Source organism: Cavia porcellus, unplaced genomic scaffold, assembly GCF_034190915.1.
Source record: "Cavia porcellus strain 051 isolate PalLab524CR breed Dunkin Hartley unplaced genomic scaffold, mCavPor4.1 scaffold_3, whole genome shotgun sequence".
NCBI lineage: Eukaryota > Metazoa > Chordata > Mammalia > Rodentia > Caviidae > Cavia > Cavia porcellus.
In genome coordinates, this window is record NW_026947486.1 from 96,546,194 (window position 1) to 96,569,850 (window position 23,657).

Consider the following 23,657-nt stretch of genomic DNA (forward strand, 5'->3'; position numbering starts at 1 on the left):
GAAAATAAGTTCTTGGGTGTTTTTCTGTGATCTTAGTATCAATTGGAAGTATGCAAGTTAAACTACAGTTCCTAAAGGATTCAGACAGTAACATCACAAGTCTCTTTTCAGTGTTCTGAGAGAGAGAGAGAGAGAGAAAGAGAGAGAGAGAGAAAATGAACACATAATAAACTCAAGTATATGGCAGCACTGTAGTATTTGTAAGGTGACATGGAAAAATAACTGCAAAATACAAATGGCAATATGTGGTGGTCATTTGAGATTTATATTTTGACCATCACATAGCAATGGCCTAAGTGTTGAAATGTTTTAATCTCTTGAGTACAAATGGCAAATCAGGTTTTTTTTTTCCTGAAGCTTTTCACAAGCTCAATGAAAAGATGAACTATTCATGATATGAATCATTCTTCAAGCATCTCTTGCCTGGTATAAAAATAAATACCTCATGATACCAAATTTATAAGCAAGAAATATAATAAATACCAGGACAAAACACAAGGGCCATTTCAAATAAGAAACTGCTCGTCAGTGAACATGGAACAGAAAGAAAACATGACACATAATTCGAAGGCAGAATATTGGCACACTAATCAAAACACAATTAAACCACAAAAATATTCTCTTCTCATGCTGCATAGAGGAATCAGAGGTTTACAACCAACTCTAAATTGTTTTCCAAAAACCTGGATGGAGTAAGCTAAAGCTTTCTGGAGGGAGATGGACATGTAGGACTTTTTTTTTTTACATTCTAGGAGATTCTGTACTGGTTCCTCTAGAGGCCCTAACAGATTACTATATGCTTTCTTGTGCCTAAAGTCCACAGTCCTTTCTGGTTCTAGATTTTCAAACTGTATATTGTTTTGTTTTGGCATGTCTCCTTTTCCTTTTGTCTAGTTTTCTTCCCTCCTATAACTGCTGATCTTTTATTTCCTGGAGTTTCTCTAAAGAAAGGGCAATTGACTCCCTCTGAAGAATATACCAGTAGTCAGGTCAACTGTCCTCAGGTGTTTTTACCAAAGTTCTCTCCCTTGTTAGGGCAGAAAGTGAACAAAGAACCAATAGAATATACATGAGGGGATTTCACAGATTATCTCCCAGGATCACAGAGGCTCAAAAGGCCCACAATGGCCCTCTGCAGGCTGGAGAGCCAGGGAATCCAGTGGCTGCTCACTCCAAGAAGCCAGAAGCCTCAGAATGGGAGGGAGGCCTAAAAGTCCCCTGGAGAGCTCCTGTTGCAAGTCTGCATTCAAAGGCTAAAGAACTAGAGTCTGGTGGACAAAGGCAAAAGCCTAAGGGATTGTACAAGTCCCAGGAAGGTCAAGCATAATTATCAGCAGGAGCTAGCTTCCCCTTCTCCCATGTTTCTGGTACATCCAGGTGCCAGCCTGTTCGACGATGGTGCTGCTAGTGTTCAGGATAGTTTTCCCCACTCAGCTCACTTCAAAGACACCTCCTGTCTTAGTTACTTTTCTCACTGCTAAGACAAAATACCTGACACTCAAAGTTAAAGGAGAAATGGTTTAGTTAGCTCACAGTTTGTAGAGGTTCTAGTCCATAATTGGCTGGCTCCAAGGCAGGGTGGCATTGCAGAGGAGAAATAGTTCATGGCAGGCAGAAGGTAGCAAGACAACGAAGGACAAGACAAGCCTCTTTCTGTCCCTTATATTGTATCCAAACTCCAGAGATTAGGGTAGTGCCAAATTAATCAGTGGCTTGATCCGGCTATCAGCCGCACTTAACCCAAACATTGTGCTATGAATCAATCACGTTTTAGATTCAGCTACCTCTGAAAAAGGCCCACCTATGACTGCATGAGGCTTTGAGAATTCATCTAGACATAAGCCAGAACACATACAGCGAAGTGTGCTTTGCCAATCCTCTAGGCAACCCTCAATCAGTCAAGAGAACCACTCCAACTATGGCAGGAACTATATGAGAAGAACCATATGATCAGCTACGTGGGAAAGCCTTTTGTTCTCAGATCCTGAGTAGTTCTTAGGTACAAGTCAGGGAGCAGCATTACCTCAACACCAGCTAGGTACTTGTTAGAAATGCACGTTTCAGTTTTTTGTTTTGTTTTGTCTTTTTGAAACATGGTCTCACTATTCAGGCTGGCCTTGAGCTCACTTTGTAGCCCAGGCTGGTCTTGAACTCACAATGACCCTCCTGCCTCAGCCTCCTAACTGCTGGGAGTATAGCTGTACACCAGCACACCTGGAAGACATGCAAATTTTGGGCCCCATACAGGTGTACTGCATCACAATCCCCGTGGTGGGTCCAGCCACATATGATTCTGCTATACCTTCAGGTTGAAGAACAAACTTCTTTGGCTAATGACGTTCTTCCTATGTCATGTCTCACTAGCAATTACCAGCAGCTAAGAAGCTGTGGAGAGTGAAGCATTCAGGATGTGGAGAGGTCTTTCCAATGAAGTACATTTTTAAAAATTGTTGTTGCATTCCTTTGTATGATTCTCTTGCGTGAGTGTGTGTTACTGCCGAGTGAACTCAAAAGTTTTCACACTGAGCTATATCCCCAATCTTTTTTTTTTTTTTTTTTTTTTTGAGACAGGGTCTTGCTGTGTTACTAAGTTGCCCACAGTAGGCTAGACCTTGTGATCCTCCTGCCTCAGCCTCCCAAAATATTGGGATTACAGGTGTGCACCACGAAGCCTGGCTTAAGAGTGCTTATGTGTCTGAGGATAATTTTTCTTGTGTGGAACTTGCTCAGTTAAGTGTTAAGGCAAGTGACTAAATGCATGCAGGATTTTTCTACAATGAAAGGTGGGACATCTCAGCACAAGAAGGAACCTTAGATATCACCTGGTCTATGTCTCATACTGCGCAGGCATTGCTAGCTAAGTGGTACTTGCTCACTGGGAACATAAAGGCACAGGTAGGGTGGGTTATAATATCTGTCTGGTGTGTTTAACACATAGCATTCGTATATTGGAAAAATAAAACTTGGTCATTGAGAATAATTTGCTATTTACCTTTCATGATCTCAAAGAGCAAATTCCAACAGCAACCATAAGCCCTTCCCTATATCAGATTTTCATTATACTGCTCATAAAATTGATATACATCAGAAGAAACTAGGGGTTAAGAATTATTTGATTTGTGCTTTAATACTCATTTTATAAATAATTCTTAATACCTAATTGCATTTTTAATGAATGGCCCTAGACTCGAAGGTTTTTGGTGGGGTAGGAGGGGGCCCAGAGTAACACATCAAACTTTAGTTTTAATTTAAGGCTTCTAAAAATTACATGGTTCATCTTTTAGGATTCAAAATGCTATAGGGCCAAATGAACACTAAGACACTGAATGATCTATAGGAAAAGTAAAACATTCTTTAATTTCTTCGTTCAGGTCAGGAAGTTTGCTAGTTGCATTAGCTATAATGTAGCTACTCATCATGTAAGAGAAATGATCTAATGGAGAGAGAAGGCTGACACACTCTCTTCTCTTCCAGCACCACCACAGGCTTTATATGATTCCCATGACTCATATTCTGTCTAGGAAAATTTTAGTGTGTATGTTTGTTTGTATTTTAAGAGATCAGCTTAGTCCTATGTATAAATTCTGATACATTTCATCATTCAGAAAATTTATTTCCTTCATATGTCAAAGAACTCTTTTAATGTGGTCATATAAATTGCAAATATAGCGACCATTTGAATGGGCATGTTGTTAATAAATGCTTGAGAAATTCTATAAAGCTGATATAACAAGTTAAAGCCTCACAATTTAATCCCTCCAAATGACTATGCAATTTGACAAGTATGTACTGAATGGCTCTTACAGACTCAAATGAAAGCACGCAGTTTAACCACACATCTTTATCTTACTTCTGCCCAATAAGAGTGTAATAAAAATTTCTAGAAATAAAAATTCCCCCCATTCAATTCACCTTTACTACACCACTACTTGCCACAAGTAGCTTTATGAATGCATCAGATATTTTTAAAACATCTATAAAATTCTTAAACTGTTATTTCATATCATGAATTCTTGAATAGTCAACTACTTCACCCACAGAACAGAACAAAAATGACAGGGTCTAGAACAGCCAAACTCATTTCTCCTTAGACCTATTCTTACTGTTCCTGTTAAATGAAAATATTCTGGGGCTGGGGATTTAGCTCAGCGGCATAAGCGCCTGCCTTGCAAACAGGCAGTCGTGAGTTCGATCCCCGGTACCGATAAAAAAGAAAAAGACAAAAAAAAAAAAAAAAAAAAAAGAAAATATTCTATGTTTTTTTGCCTCCCAGGGTACCTTCTAAGGATGCGAAACATAATTTAAATTGTAAAATCTGTACTAATTAGGTACAATAGCAACAGAATCATAATAATTTCCTATCAAGGATAAATGAAGAAAACCACCCTTTTGCATCTGTTCTTCCTATTAAGCTAGCAGTTCTCAAATGTTCTTGCATAATTTTTTCATATCCCAATACACCCTTTTTGTCCCCCATGACATTTATTTCTACTGTGAGGAATGGAGCACAAATTAAACTTCTAGTTCCTGGTTCACAGCCACCAATGGCAACTTCATTAATCGCTACAGTGTACTCTCCATTTTTTTCTCAGAACTCAGAATCAGGGTCAGACCCTAACGACTGAAGAGCTACCTAGGCCGAGCCACCTAGCAATCATCCTTCATAATCATTATGCCTGAAACCAATTATCATACGCACAGTGGCTATGAGAACCAGCCAAGAGTGGTGTAACCCAGAGTTCCACACCAACCAGAAGCTGAGTTAATTGGAAGTTAGATCTCCCTTGCAGCAACTGCTTGTGTTTATGAAAAAGAAATGCTGCTCAGAGAGTCTGTTTTAAGTGAAGGTATTGGTGTCTGAAAGAAATCAGAAAGGAGGTAGTTGACAAGCATTTGAAATACGGTCTCTGTGATCAGGGTTTATTTCTCCTTCGGTTTTCAGTTTGGAGGCATAAGTAGATGCATGTTTTAAGGATCAAGCAGCTGCTTCTCCTTGAGCTCATGAATGGTCACTTAACACAGGGATAGAAAATCAAGTGCTATTATTCCAAAGCTGCATGACACAGTGGGAAACACACAAGACTCTCCCTTAGTAGCTGGATGGCCACAGCCAGGATAAAAGTCTCTTTTTTTCCACGAAGTATGGCTATTTTCTCTTACCTCCTGTGGATATTACCTGATACAAAGTAGATGTTCAATAGACAGACACTGTTAGTAATACCAGAAGTGGTATTATTGTCCCCCTTCAAATTTCTCTATGACAATCACTTTTTAAAATCCTTTAATGTTGTTTTTTACCTTTCCTAGTGGAGTCAAAATAATCTATCTGGGGGAACATAAATGAAGCCAAAGCTGCTACAAGGCTGCTAAGAAGACCCAAGGCCTTATAAAACTGGGAGCTGTTTATCCAAAGGGAAATGCTTAATGTCTCTACCTTCCAAGGTTGTGAAACATCCCAGACATCTGTGATTGTGGGAGCAACTACAGAGTGGAAAACAAGGAACAGAGAAACCTCAACCCTGGCAAGACAGTTTACATTACATTAAAACAAAGAACACCATACACATCACATACGTATAAAAATTAAGAATTAAGAAGCAGCTCAATCTTCACTCCTCCCATGTATTTTACTTGCATCTTACCTTGTTTAGCAGAAGTTAGCACAAATGCTGAGCTAGGGGACATTTTCCAACTTTAAAACTTGATTATTCTAGTATTTAAGTGGTACTGATTTAACGTGGGAAAAGCTAAGAGTAAAAAAGCAAAACTTTTCCATTTGAGAGTTTTCTATGTAAATATCCTGTCTTTTAAAAAAGAAGGAGAACATCATGTACTTCTGGAACTTCTACTGCCAACCACTTGTCTTGCCATCAAATAAACATACAAAATTCCTGAAAAAGGTCAAAGGACCGTCACTTGTGCTATTAAATGCCTTTAGTTACTTCTTTATAAACAGTGGACTGGCCACTGATTAACGAGCTAGGATGCATTCTAGAATTAACCCATGACCTTAAGAGACTGGAGGGCCTTTCTATTCAATCCATTTGCTTGGTGCTATAAATTACCACAGTGTATTTACATTATTAGGAAGCTGTCTTTTACATATGAGGATTCACTTCCCCTTCACTATAAATGCTGTACTTTACAGCCCTAGTGTGGCATGCAAACATTAAATTACCACATCAACAAAATTCCTAAGAGAAGCCTCTTTGCAAACACTACAAAAATCGTTAAGAAAACTTAGGAAGGGCAAGTATTTATTGATGCCTAGCTACCATAGTCGCCGACAAATATAAAGGGGAAAAGGAACATCAGTAAGTATTTTCGCAACAACTGCAACTGTGGTCTAGAACTTCCTCCTCCACCTTGCCTTTTTGGTCAGTCTACTGCAGTTTTTGCAGGCACTTTCCTCTACCATGTCATAATTTCACTCCTCTAAAGTGTCTAATAGGACATGGCGTACCAAAAGGTCACATACTCAACTAATGTTTATCAGTGGGAAAGTAAAGTAATAGACTGCTTCTAGGCTGACAAGCCAGTTGCCAGCTGCAGCCCTCATTAGGCTCTGTTAGCATATCAAAGAGTGCTAGGGGATCCTACCAAACAGGGATCAGCCTTTTCTTCCCAAGGTTAATTTTATTAGTTGAAATGCATTCTGAATGCTGCAGCGCCTAGGGAGAAAATGCAATGTTTATCTCTGGCTAATGCGGCCAGCGACACAAGGCTCAGCACTGTATACTCATGACTTTGGCTGGGCATCCTGCCATCTATGAAGGGTGCTCCAGAACCAGTGAGCCAACTGGCTTTAGCACACCAATATTTCTCTGTATTCAGAAGTGCCTAGAGAATGCTGAGGGCAACTGTGAGCAAGCTGAGGCAGCCACTGCAAGGGTCCCAAATGCTATTTTCTGTGCAGATGGGTCCTAGAGCTCCCACAGGGTTTCATATGTACACCTCACGGTAGAGTCTACCGTGAGTCTATCATGACCTCTTGCCAGGGAAAAATTAAGCTGGGAATGGCGGTGCATGTCTGTACTCTCAGTTCTCTGGGAGGCTGAGGCAGTAGGAGCACAAGTTAGTCACTTAGTGAGAACTTGTAACAACATAAAAGAAAAGTTTAAAAGGATTGGGGATATAGCTCAATGCTATATCCATAGGATCAGATTCAACTCCCAGTACCATGAAAAAAAAAAAAAAAAGTAAAAGCAAAAAGAGAAACAGAAAAGAAAAACCAAGAGACAGAACTGCATTGTGACTGTTATTCCTATTTGTCTACATGCATTATCTATGAACAAAACAATCAGGTATACACAATAATAATGGTGAGGTGTTCAGGATTGAGGGCGATTTTTTCCAAAATATGTTTCATGATTCTGTTAAGGTTTTCAGTGATATTTCCATTTTCTGATTGGCCATAATATTTTCAACACATTTATGAGGTACAAAATCTCTTTTGGTTCATGCATATATCAGGTGGTGATCAACACCAGATAATTAGCATATTCATCACTTGTTCAGATCCCAGTTATGAGCGAGATCACATATGGTGTACATGTGACTTATGTCACTTAACACATTGCCCTTCAGGTTCATTCCAGTGACAGGACTGCAGGCTATTCTGGCTGAAAAATACTCCATGTTGTATATACACTACATTTCCTTTATTCATTCTTCTACTGATGTACACTTAGGTCAATTCCACATCGTGACTACTGTGAACAGTGTAGCAGTAAATACTGGAGTGTAGGTGAATTTTTGACACACTGATATTATCTCCCACAGTGGGATTGCTGGATCTTATGGTGCTGTAGTTTTAGTTTTGGATTTTTGAGAATCCTTCATATGAGAATCCATAATGGTTGTACTGACATTCCACCAACAACACATGAGATTTCATTCTTTCTCTTTAGTGACACTTTATAATCAGAAAAATAATATTATTTCATGTCTTTGATTCAAAAGTAACTTTATTTACCTTTATTCTCTTCATTTAGTTTAATCATTGGAGCCCTTCAGGTATTTTTTAAGTTTTCCAAATTGTCTATAGCAGGGATGGCAAACCTATAGCACACATGCTGCAACAGGCCGTTTGTATTATTGAAAGCTCTAGAAGGTTTGCCATTATTGGTTTATAGTGAGGGTTGGGATAACTTAATGAAATAATATATTATTTTTAAAATGTCACCAAAGCAGTTCTTACATTTTCCATCAAGAGAAATCCAGTATTTCTTTTCTAAAAAGTATTCTTCATTGTAGCAATTTGAAAAGTAAGAAAGGTGTGAAGATGATGTAAATCAGGTGTAAATCCACCACTGAAAGAGAGTAACACTGGCTTACTGGATTTCCTTTCTATCTTTTTCCTATGAAAATACACGTCAACTAGATGGTATTGTGCTGTATTATTTACACCCTGTTGTCATGTAACATTATATGTTTGCCTATCACATATGATGAAAAATCTTCAGAAATACTTTTAATGACTACATATTATGATAGGACATACTGTAGTCACTGTGGGGTACAGGCTTATTTCCAATTTGTCACTTCTGTAAATAATGCTATAATGAACATCCTATTAGCACGCTACATAAATCTTCATGTAGATCTTTCTGCCCTTGGGATACATACCGAGAAGTGGTGTTACTAAATCAAAGGGAATGAATGTATTCAAAATTTCTGACACACTGCCAAGTTCATGGCTTGGAAAGGTGTGCCCATGGACTACCCTGGCTGTTTGTCATATTTATCCCAACAGTTCCCATTGTTCTGCTAATTCTTGTAAGACGGTAGTGTGAAAGATGGGCAAGAACAATGAACAAGAAAGAGCTGAAGCATGACTGGCTTAGAAATCCTCTCCATCATTTGAAGGCAGTGCAAGATCAAATAAGCCCCTTTTCTTTGGGCCTGGACAAACACACAGAAGACGGTAGGCAGGGATGAACAAGGGCATTCGCAACTCACAGGCATAAACTGCCACAGAGTCCATAAAAGCAGTTCAGCAGCAGCTCTTCTGGGTGTTTACTTGCCTCCAAACAGATCAGCTGCTTCCTGCTGACGTCATGCCTGCTGAAGAAGTTGAAGCTAATTGCAGAGGCCCAAAGCAAGTGCTCTGTGCTCCACAGAAGCTGCACAAGCACTCTCAATGGCCAGTGTTAGAGCCACAATTGGTCACACTTCAGATAACCACTCGAAAAGCAGAAAAACTTTGTCAATAGAAAAATGCGTGTGTTTTGTCTGAGCTCTTGGTTTGATTACAGTAACATGGCAGTGGCTCATGCTCATCAAGTTTCACAGATTATAAAAGAGCTAGCAAAGGTACCCTGTATTTTTTTAGTGTCTTTCACATGGATGGAAAGGAAAATAAGAATTGTAAAGAAATAAAGAAAGAGTAGCACTGTTTTCCAACTACACCAAAGAGCATCAGCAGGATGTGGGAAGAACACGGTATTTGCAGAAAGGCAAGACAGCCTCATGTCTTCTCTATGGGTTTTTGCAATTATTCAGTTTGTGAGTCACTGCCCATTGCACTGTAACAGAGGTTTTAAAAAGCAACAAATGTAAGTCTTAATGAAGGAAATGAGGCGAGAATTAAAAGCCAATCCATGTTATGCTACACATTTCTATAACACTCTTCCATTGAGGGTGTTTTGCATGCTTTTCTACTAAATTCCTCCCAGGTGGTCCTTAGTAATTATAGCTGTGCAAAAGATAATAAAAAATCATGCAGTTAAAAACCAGTTAAGGCCGAGGTGGAGAAAATTTCAGAAATTTCAGTTTAAGTGATGGCCATGAAGCTCAGTTGAATATGTTTCTCTTTTAAGGTAAGCAGACAGCTCACTGCCACTAAGGTCATTACTTTCACGGGTGTGTGAATTCAAATGCCTTCAACTCACTGAGCATCCACACTGGTTCTCCTACTGGCTTAATTTATGGCCAATATGAACCACAGAAAAATTCAGTAATTAAATTATAGATTTGCCTAAGTCTGAAGAATGCCTCTCCCCTGTCTTTGTGAAATGATAGCAAACAAGGGGAGGTTAAGGGTTTAAGAGAAGAGTACCACTCTGGTTTACATGGCCCATGAAGATAGATGGGGCACACAATTATTTCTTTTATGTGCGTTTTAAGCTAATTCAGAAAATTTCCACTATTATTCAAGTTAACAAGCTGCAGGCTCATGGGCGGGTTTTCAAAGACCTGGTACAAGTAGCTGAGGGTTCCGAAATGATAGGGGGAAAATAGAGGGTACCATACAGATGGCTAATTAACATCTTGTAAGACCTTTCACTAAAGCAGCTGGTCTACGCACATGTTTAAAAGATTCACAGAATTTGTAGAATTGAAAGGGTTTTTAGAGAATATCTAATTCAACCCCCTCATTTTATAGAAGGGAAAACTGAGACCCAGTTAAATGTCCCAGGTCATAGACGGGTCACTGTAGAAGCAGGCTGACAATTCGCTGTGCTCTGCCTCCTATCCAAACTTACTAAAATTTACTTCCCAAAACAAGAAGTTGAAAAGTGTTTCCAATGATCAGCATCAGAGAATATCTTTATTTCCTTAACATTTCTTTTAACATGCAAAATATCTAGCAAATAATTTGATTTGGGGAGTTGGTTAGCAATATTTCTGCATGCTGCTACATTATTTTTACTACGAAATTCAGAGACATATTTAACATAGTAGCTCTAGTCGTCTCAGCCTATTTGGGTTTTTCGTTTAACTGTGCTTCTTTTAAAAACAATTGAACTCAAAATGCCAGACATTTTGGGGTGGGTCTTTACGCTGTGTTCCCAAAACATGGATTATTCCTTACTTCTATTTCCATTCCTTTTGACAAGCCAATTCTTCTCCAACCCTCCAGAACAGAGTACTTGATTAGCATATTCATAAGACAACTAATTTGGCTATGTTAATTAGCACATCTACTATGAAAAACATTCCCAGAACTGGCCAAGAGGGGGAGCAACTAGCTCTATCACTATCAAGCTCTGGCTGGGTGTCTCTGCAGCCTAGGAATGTGCTAAATTGAACACTTGGGTAGAAAACATTACAGTACAGAAAAACATAGAAGCTAGCCTTAAAACACATTTAACAACACAGAAAACCTGAGGATTTTGCTCAAGGTAATGCTGCCAAAGGAAATGTCTTCTTTATACTTCACTCAGGTCTATATTACAAACATTGATTTATAATTTAGAAACTGGATTATACACTGTAAAGAATCAAAAATGCTCCTAAAGATAAAGGAACTAGAGAAGGGATTCATTTCTTAAATCTAATGACTCCAAAACTGCCAAAGCTGGTGCTGGAACCCTGATATGGTGTCAATTAAGGAATGAAGGGAAAGCGAGAAAACGAGGTGATAGCTGGCACAGAAGGCCACCTCTATAGGAGCCCCCAAACTTTTAGTAAGAGGTTTATAAAAGTAGCTGTTCCTGTCTTACAAAGAAGTGGCACCTCATACATAGATAGGTAAGTTTTGATGATACACAAAGTTACATGCACTCAGGGTCAAAATGTTCAAATTAGGTTTGAAGATGGCCATAGAAGCACCTGGAAGCAGCCTGATCCAGTATGCTCTCATGTATCCTTTTGCTATTTCCTCAAAAAAGTGTCCCCAGCTGTCTTGGTGCAACTGTCTTGATCTATCTTGGCTCCCCAGTCACTGTCTTAATACTTGGCCCAATTTCCCCTCTTCCATTCACATCAAAGACCCAGGGCTTGTTTTCTATAATAGTTTAGACAATTCTTCAATGGAAGCAACCACCTCTAGATTTCTGAGAATCAAGATACTCCCAAAAGCATTTTACTTAACATCTCTGAATCTCTAGGCCTTGAGAAGTCTTGCAGGTACTAACACTCAACTTTAAAAATCAGGAGTTTATTAAAGTACAATCCTTTCTCCACTTTACCGTTTTTGCATCTTTACCAGAAGTCAATTGTCCATAATGTGGGTACCTATTTTGGGACTTCATATGGTACTTCGGTGGTTTGGCTATCTTGATATCAATGCCGTTTGGCATGATTGGTGTAACTTTATGATTAAGTCATGGGATTTGGGAGAGTTGGAGGTCTAATTTTGTTTCTTCAAAGTTGTTTAGACTATTCTGAGTCTTTTATATTTCTACAGAAATGTAAGAATCAAAGTGTTAGTTTTCATGAAAAATGATGCTGGCATTTTGATAAGAGATTGTGTTTTCTGATCTTTATTATTTTCTTGTATTTGTTTTTGGTTTTATTTCTAATTTCTTAAGGAAAAATACAAGGATATTTCATAACTTTCTTCTTTTCTAATAAATATACTTGGTGTTAAAAAATAAAAATCAATCAGCGAATCAATACAGCACCCATGAGAGGATTACGGTTGGCAGGGGCCAGTCAACTCAGGTTTTTCTATTTACTCATATAGTTTCACCATTCAGAAAACCTAATTTAGAACTGGACGTGACGGCACACACTTATAAACCAGCTATTTGAGAGGCGGAGGCAGGAAAATCAGAAGTTTAAAACCATACTGGGCAACACAGCAAGAGTTATCTCAAAACAAAAAACAAAAAAGGGCTGGAAACGGAGCTTGGTGGAATGGTGCCCTTGGGTTCAAACTGCAGTGTCACAACAACAAGGAAAAATAAACAACAAACAAAAAACTAACTTAGAAAAAGTATACAAAGTACTCCAGCTCTGTTCTGATCTCCAGATAGGACATATTTCAGTTATTACCCTTTCAAAGAAAATTAATCAATGTTAATTAAATTTGTCTATGCCATTACTTTTATTTGAACATGGAAGAAACAAACTCGAGTTTCATAACCATTTTTTTTCATAAGTTTTAAAACAGAAAGGAACAATTTTAATATATTTGTTGAATGTGATGTCTGGTAAGGAAGGGTCAAGACAAACTATAGCGCTGTCCTTAGTAACATATATGTTAACACTTACTGATAAAGTGCCTCTGTAAGGCTTTCTAAAAACAGTACACACTGGAATCATAGAAATAATGCAATAAAACCCATGAGGAGTGAACCGCTAAGTCAGCAAGCCCACGGACGGCACTCCGGAAAGAGTTGCATCTGACAAAAGAAAAAAATGGAGTGACCTGGAGAAGATGGCCTTAGACCCTGGAAACAGCTTCATCTCCACTATGTCATGCTGATAAAAGGAGAGCCATTTCTAAAGAGCATGATTGTTGTCTCCTTTGGAATTTCATCATGAAGCCTCCATGTGATAATTTTTAAATAGCAGCATCTACAAAATTTCAAAGATGACCATCTAATTGTTTTTCTCTCCAAAATAAACAATTTATTATCTTGAACGAGAAATGGCATAATCAATAGAGTATCTTTTAAATAGTAATAACAATAACTTAGTGATCAAGAGAGACAGAGGTGATCTAGTAATGTATTTTGCCAATAAAACCCAATTAAACATGGTATTAACACATCGTCACTCTCTCAGATGCAGTATGTATGTACAGAGTTTCAATTAGTAAGAAGGCTTATATACATACATATACAAGACCATGACAGTTAAGCTGGACTATCAACTTGATTGGCTTGAGAGCCACCTAGGGGATTAGTATTCTTAGGTGTATCTGGCTGGGTCAGAGTGGTAAGATCTTGGGTGCTGCATCTATCTGCTCTCTGGTCCCTTCCCTTTCTGACACACTTCCCTGTAGGGGGGTTCTGCCTGCCAGGCGCCATGAAGCAGTCAGCTTTGCTCCACCATTCCCTTTTGCTATGATTTTCTGTCTCACCTTAGAGCCACAGAAATGAAAACAGTCAAATATAGACTAAAATTGATACAACCTGAGCCAAACAACCATTTCCTCCTTTAAGTTATTATGGGTATCAAGTAGTTTGTTCCAGTGATGGGAAAACTGACCAATCCACATGTATATAAATGTAATCCCACCCACCCAGGGAATGACAGAATTAATACCAAACATATTTTTGCACAAAGTGTTTGAAACAATGAAAATGGTCAATGATACATACTAAGATGTATAGACAGTATTTCAGTTCAACTACGATATGAATTTAATATGCTGTCATGGTCTAGCCTGGAAATCTAACCAACACTTATTAAGTCAGCTGTAAGTTTCAAATAACAAATCTCAAAGCCAACATTTGAAATACAACCTGTTCTATAGCTAGGGACTGTCTTATCAGCTATATCAAATCTAATTTAGTCTAACTTCTCACCATGGTAACGGGCCCTTTGCAGAAATACTCAAAGACATTTCACATCTAGAAAATTTGCCTTGTACTTCTGCACCACACATACCGTCAAGAAAAGCATGCTTCAAAGGTACTATGTAATTAGAACAGCCTTTAAAACAGGCACAAAAGGAAATCATTCCTATTAAAATTAAATCTACTTCACAACAATCTTCATACTGAGTGAACAGCACCAAAGAAAAGAATCCTGAGGTGTTTTGGACCTCATATTCTATTTTTAAAAGCCTGTTATCTATAATGCTGCTTCAAATAGGACAGAAGTATCTATCATTTGGCTCATATTGGCTATTTATTCACTAGTGAAGGAAAGTGTGCACGTGAGAAGTCACGTCTGACACGGATTAGAAGGTGTCCTGTTGTGGCTTTCCACAAGACCACACTAGACCTCAGATAAAAGTGAGGTGGGGGAGAACATCCAAACTAATAAAGATTACAGTACATTAGCCACTTATGGGTTGCTACCACATGGACACCCAAGAGCTGAGCTTTAATCCATTCTGCGTCCTGAAGAGTTTCTAGGAATTTTAGTTTTCTCTGAGGGTCCATTTTGAAATTTTATTTGAAGTCTAGCATCTGCAAAGTCTTTGTGGCTATTTTGACTAGGACAATTCTCAGATGCCTGCTTTTTATTAATAAGTCCTTTCTTACAAAGTGTCTTGTGTCAACAGTGTGGTGACACTATGTTCACCCAGGAAAATAAAGTATTTAAATTAAACCAATGTATTTTTTGGCTCCTTAAGACCATAATGCCTACTATTTCAAATTCCAGAACATCTAAAACAACTCTAGCAATAAAGCTGCAGGGCCAACTTACTCTTGGTAGCCAACAAAAAGAGTATCTTGGGAGGAAGCTTAAACACTAAAGGAACAGAGGAACTCTGAAAAAACAATCATACAAATTCCACTGTCAGCTCTTAAATGTGACTTGAATAACATACCATCAAACTTCTTGTAACGGGAAGCAAAGACGGCTTGCAAGTGATTGCACTGTTCAGTGACCACACTTTTGAAATCATCTTTACTTTGCAGGCTGTACTTCTCCTCCATCTCTTCAGAGCAGCAGGTATAACCCCGGGGACAGATCTTCAAATGATCACCTGGAAAATAAAAAGTAAGACAGTCAATCTCTATCATCATCCATCAAACAAAAGAGGGAAGGGTTTGATTTAGGTATACACATTCTGCTTCTTTACTCTGCCTCTTTCCAGACTATACGGACTCAGCACAGGCCCAGTCATTAGGTGTACTGAAAAGGTTTCATGATCCCTAAAACTATTTATTCCCTCCTAATAGGGGCCGCGGTTTAGCTCAGCAGCCTAAGTGCCGGTTTGGCAAACACCAAATCGTGAGTTTGAGCCTCAGTATCAAAAAACAAAACAAAACAAAAAAATTTTTTAAAACCCTTTCTTATAAAAATAATAAAGCCCACTGCAAAAGACAAACAAATCTTCCCATTATGGAAATAGCTAAACTCTAAGGAAAAATACCAATATGGTCAATAAAGAGTAGCATTCGGTATCAACTGAAGTCTCTTTTATAAATTTTCTAAGATTTTATGATAAACAGGTGAGTCACACAAACAAGAGGGGTTTTTTTTTTTTCTGAACTTGGAACTGTATCCTTAAGCAAGAATCATTTATAAAATATGTGATAATAAAAAAGGCTAAACAAACACATAAGTGAAACTGGAAGTTGTGAGCACAGAGAAAATCAGAAGAAATCATGCTGCATAATCTGAGTCTACGATAAATCACAAAGAGGTAACAGGAGACAATCCTCAATTTTAAGATTTTTCTGCCCAGCATTTACTGTGCAGATGTCGGAGACTATTTCTACCTTATGATTCTGTGTAGTATAGCCACTCACCCCAACAGAGTCTAATGGCTCTTAATAAATGTAATCTTCACTTAGCAATGTTGCCCTAAGAGTAAAGGGAAATGTCAGACATTCCTCCTCCTTGAGAGCAGCTCAACCCATTACGTAGCTTCCTCCCTTACATTAACTAGGCTCTTCAAGGGCAATGGTTTGGAGGTGTTCTTTATTCCTTTGTCAAAGGACAAAAATTGTGTCTGATGAGATACCTTTCTCCTCACAATCCCCAAGAAATGTGGTGTTGCTCAGAAATAAACTTCACTAGGTACTAACCCTCTAGTCGTTTCAAGGTCAATTGGTTTGGTATCACTCTGTACATATGTCTACAAAGATTAACTTTCATTGTTGCTTCTGTTATTGTTGTCTGTGTTCCATGCAAGGCAAAACAGGTCTGAAAACAGCCACAATTTCAGGAATGTAAACCTGATGCACAGTGGTGGGTACCTGTGATCCCAGCCACCTAAAAGGCTGAGGCAAAAAAGTCACTTGACTCCAAGAAATTTGGGAGCACTTAGGCAACATAGTTAAGATTCTGACTCAAAAATAAAATCTCAAGAATGAGTACGTGGGAGATATGTGGACCTGGCAATGGTAAATGTGTTCAGCAAACAAAAGGCTAGAGAATGAAAAGCAAGTCTTCCTAAGAATACGCACCATGGGAAATGAGGTGGACCATGAGTGGTACATAGCCACTGCTTAGCTTTGTGGGCTTACAGCCTAACATAGATACCAAAGGAGCTTTGGGGCAGAGTATTTCACATCAAATTAAGTTGACAGCTTAACTATAACTAGCATCAATCATACATATGTAAGTAATTCCATAATCATGTATGTTCCTGATTATTCTCCCTTCTTGGTAATTAAAAAGTAGGGAGAATATTATTGCTAGAAACAAGAGACATGCACTATTCAAGGACAATCTTCAATGAATTTTCCCACCCAGAAATCGCCTTCTTTAAACATTTCTGAAAATCCTGGTCAACAGATAATTGTACTATGCACCTCAAAAAAATATTTTAAAAAAGGATCATTGATTCACCCGCCCTCTTGGTAAGAGCCTGCAGTGTGGGCCCAGAGGAGAACCAGAACTCCCGAGATCCGGCCATGCTGGGACTCAGGCAGCTTATTCACCCATCCTCTTGGTAACCATTACCTGTGAGCCTACTGCCACGCGGGCTAAAAATCAAGCACCCTTCCCCTGCGCCCTCCCCACATAGCCACTGGGGATAGATGTCTCAGCATCTCTTGGGAGGATGACCATATGCAGTATAGCAGATATGGGGGATCTCCTTCTATCTTCTGTTTGAAGGCAAAGGTTGTTTTCACTGTTTTGTTTTGTTTCTTTTGCTCTATTCAGTACTCTCAATTGGTTTTATAATGTTCTATTTTTGGTTTGATTTTGCTATACCTAATTGACTGGACAACTATTGTGAAGTTAAAGAGATATACCATAGTACCTATTACTACTATCCCAGTATCCTACTGTGAAATCCGGTACCAATTTCACTGCATTGCCTCAATTGGCTTTGTTCTGTCTTGTGCTGTTCCATTTTTTACTATTTTCAAAATAAATTTTTAAAAAAAAAAATTTTATTTGTCTTTTTCGTTTTCATTGGTACCAGGGATCAAACTCACGACTGCCTGCTTGCAAGGCAGGCGCTTATGCCGCTAAGCTAAATTCCCAGCCCCCAAAATAAAATTTTTTAAAAAATTAAAAAAGGATCATTTAATAGAGTTTAGAGCTGTGAGGTTGCAGAATATCTCAAGTCTCATTAGTGAAAGAAGTATTGCTAAATCTCCATTTTATGGAAACATCTTTGTTATAACCAAAAATAAAAGTCCCTTCTTACTGGCTTAAATTCACAGCAAGCTTTTAGTCCTTGGACACACAATTAACAGGGAGACACTCCACTGTTTCCCAAGTTTAGAGTTCAGGGTTTCCCCCACTGCAGTCTTAACGTGTTCTTGGCCAGTTGGAAGCACTGGTGATACATGTATGGCCATTCCATGCCATCCAATGGCACAGTTATGTATGTATCAGTGGTTTAGAGTCACCCAGCAGCAAGACATACAAACTGCAGTCTCACCACAAATGTGCTAGCACATGAAACAGTGCAAAGGACCCCAAGTGACAGTGCTGTACCTGTATTAAATAACGCACATCACACTCATATATGCCACACAGGATGTTAACTAGAATACTCAGGAGAAGAACTAGACATGCACAGGGCAAATGAAGTGAATTACTTCCCAATATGGGAGCAGACACTTTAAGATTGTGACAGGCTACCTTTACCACAAGACAGGCTGTTTTTTAAGCCTCTACAAAGACTCCATTGTGATACACCCTGAATTTCCAAAGTAAAACAATTCACAAGTTTAAAAAAAATCATCTTTGTTTACCTAATCTTAACAAGGTTTGCTATTAGATTGCTATCAAAATAGGGTTGTTTTTTTTTTTTTGAGATAAAATTTTGCTATGTAGCCACAGCTGGCCTTGAACTGACAATCTTCCTGTCTTAGCCTCCCAGCTGCTGGGATTACAGGTGTGTACCTCCATGCCTGGCTCAAAATAGGCTCCTAAATTCAAGGAAAAAGACCCTTTTCCTCATCTTCAGTGTGTAGGAGTGTGAGAACAAACACACCTGAAACCAGAAAAATACTGAGAAACAGCAGGAAAGAATCATTTTCTCCACTGAAGAAGGTGCTAGATGTTGAAAGGTTTAAAGTTACCCACAGGAATTTGACACTAAGGACACACCCTTTAAAAATGGGTAACAGCAATAAAAGTCTTACTGGTAACCTGCTGAAAGCAGACAGCACCGTTTACCCTGGCATTCATGAAAGGCCCCGTGTGGCCTGCGCACTCCGCCCGTCTCAAATCCACCAAAGCCCTCAGCAGGACCATATGGGGACTTGCTTATACTTGAACACTGGAATATGTCTTTGTTTTGGCAATACCTACCAAAAAAGAAAACACCATACTTTCAGCTCAGAGCGAAAAATCTTTCCAAGAAGACGCAGTTTAGGGGAGAAACCTACAGGGGAGATACTTGGCTAATGTTTCTGCTGGCAAAGTCATCCTCCTCTCAGTGCAGTGCTCACACTCCAACATTCTACTCTGTACCACATAGCCTCAAACACACCATTTACTCTGTCTGGATTTATAAAAACAATTACTTGAAAATGTAATTTGACATTTTTTGCCACAAGCTCTGAGACCCGTACAGTCCACAATACTTCTGAATTAAAGGCCAAGTTACACTTAGGAAACTGGGGCTTCCGTGCCATATCTAGGTTGGGGCCACAAGATGTACAAGGAAAAGAGTCTTCAAAGTGTCTTGGTGCATTTAAAATGCAATCATAGCTCTATGTTCTCTAAGAATCTCTGAGAATTTAGGAAACTAAAATTTTTGTTTAAAAACTGAGTATTTCGGGGCTGGACAGAGTATTTGCCTAGCATGCATGAGGCTTGGGTTCCATCCCCAGCACTGCAAAGACAAGTTTTTAATTAAAAGCTTGATCATTTCTACTTCAAGCACCAAAAATGGTTTATTCTCAAACCATAACATATACATTATTAAAGAGGCATTCTGTTATGTGTTTGGGATTGCTTTTAACATGCTGTCTGGATGGAAAACACTCTTTTCTCTGGAGATATCCTTTCTAAGCCTGCAAATCCTATATAGTTCTCATTTAAAAAGATGCCACCATTTTTCCTTTAAGCCGAGAGACCTGAACACAGGGACAGCTGAATGGATTTGGGGCAGGTAGACTGCCACATAGCACAGGGCACGTAGACTTTCTGCAAAGGTCCTTGGGTGACTCTGATACACATCCCTCGTTGAGAATTACTGCTGGACAGACTTCTGGATATGAGCCACAGAAGAGCTGGGAACAGCTTCTCCCCTCAATGATGCACTTCAATAAACAGAGATTATACTCTACAACTGTCATCTGTCTGTCCCATTTGCCTAATTCAATCTCTCGCTTCCATGACCAGATATTTGAAGTTTCCACTCCATGTATCTCTTCTAGTCCCTTCAACATCTCCTGTCTGGTTTTCACTGTCTCTCTCTACTCATATTGTTCCTTCTCATCCCACCTCCACCTCTTTAACTGTGCATAATATGAAACCGAAGGGCTTCTAAAAAATTTGTTGTACTTGTGGAGAGCTCCTTGTTCTTAATTTAAAAAGCAGGTGAACTGAGTGCTTTATGGTTTTCTAAGGAAGCACCTAAATTAAGTTGCTTTTTGTACATGGCTCTTGATTAGTTTTTTTTTCTTTGTGGGTCAGTGGCCCTCAATAGAAAAAAGGTCCCTCAGCCCTATCCCAGGAGGCTTGCATGGGATTCAATGAAGCGTGCTTTTAAAGCTTAACTCTATGGCATTAAAAACAAAAAAATCACTCGAAAGAGCCAAACTTTTTTGAATCGCACCAGCTCTATGTAATTTCTCTTTAGTCTTAATATCAATGCCTTAGTTTTCAAAGGTTTTCAAAAGTTTTCAAAGTTTTCAAAGACAATCACAATAAATTACTACTCAATCCTGCAGTGTGCATATTGGTTCCTTCTCTCTTTTTTTTATTTTCTGAAGCACTTCAAATCAATGGCTTAAAGGCGGCGGCATTGAATGCAAGGAATCTCTCCTATTCCTTAACAAGGCTCTAGGGTGAACAATCTGCGGAAGTGGGCTTTCTTGCTTTATTCCATTTGCTCCTCTCAGCAAAGGCTGGCTCCAGTGCACAAGTAGGATGCATGTTCACTGGTTTTCAGCGGTTCATAACTCTGCTTCCCATAGAAAATGCTTTCAGTGATAGTTAGGTTCGCATGTTAGCCCTCAGCTTACTATTACCCTGACTTATTTTCAACTCTAACCACCATTTTCTGCATCTCTCAGAAAATTCACCTTCAAGTTCAACTAAATACCAAAAAATGTCTCCTCAGTCCTCATACTTTGGGGGTGAGGGGCTAGGGTGAGGGGGTGATAGAGGAAGACTTACAGTGGCCACCAAGGCGTTAGCTTTCTGTACCTGCAGGACACAAAGCAAATCTCTAGGGATTTCTCCCAGTGTCTCAAGTAGTGGAAGTAACAGACAGAACTCATTTGAAGATGTGGGCAGAGAACCCAGCCGTTGTCCATATCAGTGTGATTTGTAAGCCGTTCTCTGTATCCAGATTGGTTTCACTAATAAAGCAACCAAAGGCCCGTGGGAAATACAAGAAATGCAAACTGTACCCCAAGGGCCGCAGTGAGGCAGTTTGAGAACAGACTAGAAACATTGTGAATTGTAAATGTGAACGATTAAGATTTGCACTAGCCTGTCTAGAGAAATTCTAAGTGCTTTGCTTGGGTTAGGAAAAAAGTTTTAGTTCTTGATAAGAGAAAAGAACCTCTCATATTCAGATCAGCTACTGAAGTTCTAGATGAAGACACATTTTTGATAACATATAGTAGTTGACAGAATTGGGGCCAAAACAGCACCTTCTTTTTTTCAGGGTATTTCAGGGTGGCTTCCAATTGGAGGTGGAAACGTGGAGGAAAGAACACTCTGAGTAGGAATTGAGTGGTATGTATATGTCAACAAACATTTAAAGGACCACAAAAAGCAAAGCCCTGGAGCTTAGAGTGTAGCTCAGTGGGAGACTGCTTGCTCAGCATGCACAAGACCCTAGCTTCTACACCCCATCACCAAAAAAATGGAAACTATACATAAATAAATAAAAAAGCAACTCCCTAGAAGCCTAAGAAGACATGACCATGAAACCTAATATGATGCCCTGGATAGGGTCATAGAACAGAATGACACCAGGGAACCCAAAAGGAAATCACACAAAAACTTGTATGTAAATGTTCATAGCCTCACTATTCATAACAGCCAAATTTCCATCAACTGATGACTGGATAAACAAACTGCAGTATGTAGATAGAGTATTACTCAGTCATAAGAAGGAAGTAAATTCTAATGCATGTTACAGCATGGCTGAATTTCAAAGAAACAATACTAAGTAGAAGGAGCCTGGAATAAAGTCCACATCGTACAATTTCATTTACATACAAGGCTAGCATAAGCAAATCTAGAGACAGAAAGTAAGTTTAGTGGGTGCTGAGGGTGGAGGAGAAAAGGGTAGGAGGAAAGTGGCGAAAGTTCTGGGGTTTCATTCTGGGGTGGTGTTCCAAAACTGATTTTGTTGAGGGAGGTACAACTCCGAGTATGTCGAAAACCACTGTCTATGCTACAAATGGGTGAATTACTTTAAAATCAAGGAAATCAGAATAAAGGATGAATTTTAGTTAATAATGTACCAACATACCACACAGATGTCATATGCTAGTAAGTGGGAGTATAAGGAATAGCAAACTCTCTGCGTTACTTCCCAACTTTTGTAAATCTAAACTTGTACTACTAATATAAAAAGTTCATTTTTTAAAAAGTAAGCCTTGACTTTCATACTACAAAGGATAAATATATGTGGCTGGAGAGGGGGAAACTTTCATCATACTTTCAAAAATATAAATACTTGTAATTCTAATATCGGGGAGCTACATTAAGCTATTATTTGCTGGGGCAATTTCCCTAATCACTCAATTGCTACTTTACCCTTTTTCCAATTTTTATTTGTTCTGAAAGTAAAACAATTCCTTGCTGTTGGCCTAATGCATTACCAAAAGTTTCTGTTCATTTATTAGATCTAAATTCACAGGGCTACAAAGCAATCTAAAATGCAGGTTGCTGTATAACTCCAGCCTCTCTAAGCTACCTAAAAACCCCATGAGGAACATACAATGCCCTGCTTGATGGGAACAAAGAAAGAAAATTTCTAAAGGTTTTTAATAATCCCAGGGGGTGGAGCAACATATAAATTAATCCGTCCACCCCCTTCCAAAAGGGAGTGAAATTACTGCGTATAATACGCTATGAGCATCGACAGCCTGAAGTCATTTGACCCAAACCTTAATAATAAAGCACATAAATTACAGTCATTATGCAGATGTATGATTTAAGATCACCTACCAATCAGTAGGAGAAATGCGGCTAGTTAGCATTTTGCAAAACCTTGCCAAAATATAGCTCTGGAGGGCTTAAAACTGTCAATTATTTTTAGGTCCACTAATCCTACAAGGTAGGATAAAGAAGGCCAATCAGAAACACATACATTTCAAAAATCAGTTTTATTATATTTTTCTAAGAATAACATTGTATAAGCATAGTTCTAAGAGTTAGGGCTTTTACTTTAAAACTCCATACTTCATTTCCATGAGCTTCTAACAGCTTTAAACTACACTCCAGATAGAAATCAAACAGGGCTTAAATGATAAGCAAATTAGGAACCAAAGATCATACCTGACATCTTAGTTCTCTGTTTTAACTGCACTGAGGACTTACTAAGTGAGGCACTGCACAGCCAACAGAGTAAATGGCCTAAATGCATTTCACTGACCTTCTACTACCAACACTTCTAAGCAGCCAGAGCAACTGCATCTATTTTGCACTTTTAAGACCTTTCTGGGGCCAGGGATTTAGCTCAATTGCGCAGCACTAGC

General features: G+C 38.8%; 1 protein-coding gene across 1 annotated transcript in view; it reads right to left on the reverse strand.

Annotated features, from left to right (window-relative positions):
- The window catches only part of Gpc4 (glypican 4), a 113,340-nt gene that overhangs the window by 22,335 nt on the left and 67,348 nt on the right, over window positions 1-23,657 (reverse strand). Inside the window, exon 2 of the mRNA XM_003462661.4 lies at window positions 15,179-15,337. Coding sequence (XP_003462709.2) covers window positions 15,179-15,337 — 159 coding nt within the window. The remainder of the gene's footprint in view (window positions 1-15,178; window positions 15,338-23,657) is intronic.